Below are 5,721 nucleotides of genomic sequence, written 5' to 3'. Positions count from 1 at the left end.
AAGAAGTGGATGGCTGCAAACTTTCTACTTTTAAACTCGGACAAAACAGAGATGCTTGTTCTAGGTCCCAAGAAACAAAGAGATCTTCTGTTGAATCTGACAATTAATCTGGATGGTTGTACAGTCGTCTCAAATAAAACTGTGAAGGACCTCGGCGTTACTCTGGACCCTGATCTCTCTTTTGAAGAACATATCAAGACTGTTTCAAGGACAGCTTTTTTCCATCTACGTAACATTGCAAAAATCAGAAACTTTCTGTCCAAAAATGATGCAGAAAAATTAATCCATGCTTTTGTTACTTCTAGGCTGGACTACTGCAATGCTCTACTTTCCGGCTACCCGGATAAAGCACTAAACAAACTTCAGTTAGTGCTAAATACGGCTGCTAGAATCCTGACTAGAACCAAAAAATGTGATCATATTACTCCAGTGCTAGCCTCCCTACACTGGCTTCCTGTTAAGGCAAGGGCTGATTTCAAGGTTTTACTGCTAACCTACAAAGCATTACTTGGACTTGCTCCTACCTATCTTTCCGATTTGGTCCTGCCGTACATACCTACACGTACGCTACGGTCACAAGACGCAGGCCTCCTAATTGTCCCTAGAATTTCTAATCAAACGGCTGGAGGTAGGGCTTTCTCCTATAGAGCTCCATTTTTATGGAATGGTCTGCCTACCCATGTGAGAGACGCAGACTCAGTCTCAACCTTTAAGTCTTTACTGAATACTTATCTCTTCAGTAGGTCCTATGATTAAGTATAGTCTGGCCCAGGAGTGTGAAGGTGAACAGAAAGGCCGGAGCAACAAACCGCCCTTGCTGTCTCTGCCTTGCCGGTTCCCCTCTCTCCACTGGGATTCTCTGCCTCTAACCCTATTACAGGGGCTGAGTCACTGGCTTACTGGTGTTCTTCCATGCCGTCCATGGGAGGGGTGCGTCACTTGAGTGGGTTGAGTCACTGACGTGGTCTTCCTGTCTGGGTTGGCCCCCCCCCCTTGGGTTGTGCCGTGGTGGAGATCTTTGTGGGCTATATTCGGCCTTGTCTTAGGACGGTAAGTTGGTGGCATACAAAGAACATACAAAAAGACAAAGCTATCTATTTGTTTGTCTTTTTGTATGTTCTTTGTATGCCATTTTTTTAAATATTTGAGTTAACCAATGATATTAGGCCACACTTGGCCATGATTACAAACACCTGTGTGTCTCTTGACACTATATAAATGACTCATCTCGCAGTGTTTGTGATGATACCCTGATGAAGACAGCTTTGATGTCGAAACGTTGGTTATTACATTTTTGCATCTGAGCTCTTAGAGTGTGCGGCTTTCCCTTATTTTCTAGTTTTCTACTCCGCTAGCCAGCACCTCGCCTTTATAGGTGTGCGTTTCTTTTTTCTAGATAGCTATGATATGACACCTTGAGTTTGAAAAAATCTATTTTGGTTATTCAACTACAGTAAGCAGGGCTCTAAAGTTTGACCAATTCGCATGTGCGACAAAATATTTTGGTCTGCGACTATGAAAAGAATCTCCCAGATAATAACTGTTGTAATGATAAGACTTTGCTGTAGTGTTGTTTCTGTATGCCCTAGAGAAACAAGCGATTGCAGATTCATTAGTGTCATGGTTGCACCATTACTCCAACCAAAATGGCTTGCTGCTAGCCCAACCAGGTCAAAAGATCTGAACCATATTACCGCCGCATCATTTTTATCTTCCTATAGCGGATCACCAATAAATGTTTTTACATTCATAAACCATGTTGTGGGCCATTCTAAAACTATGTCACGTCTAAATCAAATCAAATCAAATCAAATCAAATTTATTTTATTTCTACTCCCACTCCTCCCCTCCGGCGTTCAACCTCGCCGGTTTACTAACCACCGATCCTGGAAACCATCGTTACATGCACCTGGCATCAATTATTACGCGCACCTGCACTTTATCATGAGGCACACCTGGACTCCATTACCTCACTCATTACATCCCCTTTATTTGGTACTCGAGACGCTACTCCTATGTTGTATTGTTCCATGTTCTTTGTTGTATTAAACTTACCACCTGCACCTGCTTCTCGACTCCCAGCGTCTACGTATGCCAAGAGTGTGCAAAGCTGTCATCAAGGCGAAAGGTGGCTACTTTGAAGAATCTCAAATATAAAATATGTTTTGATTTGTTTAACACTTTTTTGGGTTACTACATGATTCCATATGTGTTCATAGTTTTGATGTATTTACTATTATTCTACAATGTAGAAAATAGGAAAAATAAGGAAAAACCTTCATGAGTAGGTGTGTCCAAAATTTTGACTGGTACTGTACATAGAGTCATTGAACACTGGTCACTTTAGCACGCTTACAGTAAATGACTTACTCACATTGGCCACTGAGAACGAGAGCACACTGTCCTCATGAACGGAGGGGGCTCACGTCGGCGGCTCAACTTTATTTTCCTCGAATCGGCCGAAGAAGGTGTTTAGCTTATCTGGGAGCGAGGCGTCGGTGTCCGCGATGTGGCTGGCTTTCCCTTTGTAATCCGTGATTGTCTGGAATCTGTGCCACATACGTCTCATGTCTGAGCAGTTGAATTGAGATTCCATTTTGTTCATGTACTGTTTTTCTTCTTTGATTGGTTTGCACTTCTCAGTTTTGCGGGAATGCTGCCATCTATCCACGTTTTTTGGTTTGGATAAGTTCTCTATGCACTTCCTGATGAACCCAATCAATACTATTCTCAGAGGCGACCTGGAACATTTCCCAGTCAGCATGTTCAAAACATAGCATAGATTCCAATTGGTCAGACCAATGTTGAACAGTCCTTGGCACGGATGCTTCCTGTTTAAGTTGTTGACTATAGGTGAAGAGGAGCAGGATAGAGGCGTGAAATGATTTGCCGAAGGGTGGGCGGGGGTGAGCCTTGTAGCTTCCCGGAAGGGAGAGTAGCAATGATCCTGATTACATGATGTTTATGTAGCACAGCAGATGTGTCCCCAGATTTCCTTTATTAAAGTTCCTAGCTACAATAAATGCGGCCTTAGGATATGGGGTTTCCAGTTTGCACATAGTCCAGTGTACTGTAGTTTTTTGAGAGCCAACACGGTGTCGGCTTGAGGGATATTTTGATTCACCTGCAAGTTTTCTGTCACCTCTGTCTGCATAGGGCCACGCTAAATACAGTAAAGTGTGTTTAGGGTGGTGGGTATTGAGTTTCTGGTATACAGGCTCCATGGCCATGGCATTACTCTCATCATGTCTTACTTGAGCAATATTTTGACCTTACCTGAGAAGCAGTTAATGGCATCCACATGGCAAATGATGGAGTGTTCCTCCAGGAACACGCCACAGATCTCCATATCACCTTTGACACTACCAAGGGTTGAGGAACAACATACATACACCAGAATTCATGATACATTTTATTCTTCTGTCCTGGTTATGATAGAATATCGACATCCTAACAGCACGTTGCAGACAAGCAGTGAGTAGTGTGAAGCGGGTCATGTTTTCAAATTTTACTTTGAACCACTTTGGTCCCTGTTGCAAGTTCTTTAGTAACTTGTTATGATGTAGGTGGAAAGTCTTGTTAATTGTGTGGTGATGATGAAAGGGTTGTGAATAACAGTGGTCTTGGTGCAGCAACCCGTTACTACAGTCATAGTTACTCTAGCACCAATTGGAACCCAAACTTGTCTTGGCGACAGTGCTAAGGGAATTGGGATTTTGGGAGGAGAATTTAAGATGGGGCCATTGTTTGACCAGGAGGAGAATATAGCCAATGATGGTGAGGGGTAAGACACTGTGGACAGTGTACTGTTGGTGCTCCTTCCTTTGTTCTCTTTAGTCTATGAGAAGTGACGAGCCATATACATGACAGGGTCAATAACGGGATGCCTTGATACATCAACATCAAGGTACAGTGAAGCCATCCGTTGATCACATTTTCTTGCTGACTTCACTTCAAATTATAAATATTTTCATGAAATGTATAAGCTTAATTAAATTCCCATATACACAGCTTTGAGCGAAGACAGAAAACCACTGTCTAAAGAATACTGCTGGAGAATTATTGGGGGTCAGTTGAAAAAAGTAATTTCTTCTTTCAGATTAGCTCATTGCTCGCTGTTTTCATGATAGGTTGAAATATGCACTAAAGCTGCATTAATATCAGTTTTATTTTGGTTGCAGGTATTGATTTAACCTCCCAAGTGCTGGAATGGGAATGGAATTTGGAACCTTCAGAAATTTCTCCCATTCAGAATTTTATTTCATTGGATTTACTTCCCTGAAAGAGTATCGACGGCTCCTCTTCATTCCTTTCTTTTTCGGCTTCTGTTTCTCATTGACTACCAACATTGCTCTAGTATTTACTATTGCGAAACAGAAGACTCTCCATTCACCCATGTATGTGCTGATAGGTTCCATTGCTTGTATTGACACCTTAACTCCCTTTTGGATTGTTCCCAGAATGATATTCAGTTTTGCCACTGGGATTAATGTTTTTCCTCAAGGATTATGTTTGTTGCAGATGTGGTCTGTTCACTACACTTGCAGCTTTCAGTCCTCTGTTCTGTTTGGGATGGCTGTTGACCGGTATTTTGCCATTTGTATGCCATTGCGCTACAATGTCGTCATGAGCTACAATAATTGTCGAATAGCTAGCCTTGTGATTATAATCTGTAACTTCATTATAATAACAGCCATGGTTGCCCTTGTTGGGACTCTACATTTTGCTCATCCAATGTCTTATATCATACTCACTGTGAACACCAGTTAGTGGTTACATTGGCATGTGGGGACACAAGTAAAAACTACTTGGCAGGTTTGATCAGTTTCTGTGTGCCCACGGTTGACTGTTTTGGCATTGCATTGTCATATATAGCCATTTTTGTGGTCATATTCAGATCAGCAGCAGGAGAGTCTCGTTCTAAAGCCATCCATACGTGCAGTACACATTTAATGGGCATCTGCATCACCTACTCTGCTTCTATGACAGCATTCATGGCTTACAGGGTACAACATACCATTAGCCCTGATTTACGTATTTTTATCAGCTTGTTGTATCTCCTTCTTCCTGGTCTTTGTAACACATGGATTTATGGCATCAGAACTAAGGAGATAAAGGTGCACATGGTCAAACTTCTCAAGTGTGGAAGAGTTGATCCTTTGTGATGCGTGATCTGGTACATCAAATCAAATCAAATGTTATTGGTCACATACACGTGTTTAGCAGATGTTATTGCGGGTGTAGCGAAATGCTTGTTTCATCATACTGTATATAAAAAATCTAATAAATTGGTAAGCAATTAAACATGTCTTCATTAACTATTGTCAAGTCCTCCTCTTGTTCACCATCCAAAGGACACAGGGACAACTCAATTTTCCGACTCAATCTTTTTTATTTTTAGTTTGCCTTCAGTTGATTGGTCTGTCCAGTAAATTAGCCAGTAAATTAGCCAGTAAATTAGGTTGTAAACCTTTAAAGACAGAACAAAAAGTTACCATCTTAATTAAACATTTTAATGAACTTAAATTAGTTTAAACATTTAAATAACATTCTAAATAACTAATATGAATTAATCATTTAAGCCTTTTACCATTGGCGTCTTTGGACTGAACCTGTGAGTGAACTTGGAGTTTTCCCTCTGAAGTTTGTTCTTCTGAATGACTGACCCCTCCATGCCTTCACAGGTGCTCCAAATAAGTGAAAATGATTGATCAGGTGACA

The 5,721-nt window shown here is 41.3% G+C and overlaps 1 protein-coding gene across 1 annotated transcript; it reads left to right on the top strand.

Moving 5' to 3' along the window:
* The first annotated feature begins 3,734 nt into the window (after window positions 1–3,734).
* Window positions 3,735–5,107, top strand: LOC115148295 (olfactory receptor 52D1-like). Its single transcript, XM_029690231.1, has 4 exons — window positions 3,735–3,777; window positions 4,505–4,672; window positions 4,876–5,006; window positions 5,102–5,107. The coding sequence occupies exons 1-4, from the start codon at window positions 3,735–3,737 to the stop codon at window positions 5,105–5,107; spliced, it is 348 nt and encodes a 115-aa protein (XP_029546091.1).
* Window positions 5,108–5,721: the final 614 nt, after the last annotated feature.

This window comes from Salmo trutta, chromosome 15, assembly GCF_901001165.1.
Source record: "Salmo trutta chromosome 15, fSalTru1.1, whole genome shotgun sequence".
NCBI classification, from domain to species: Eukaryota; Metazoa; Chordata; class Actinopteri; order Salmoniformes; family Salmonidae; genus Salmo; species Salmo trutta.
This window is presented reverse-complemented; position numbering and strand designations above follow the sequence as displayed.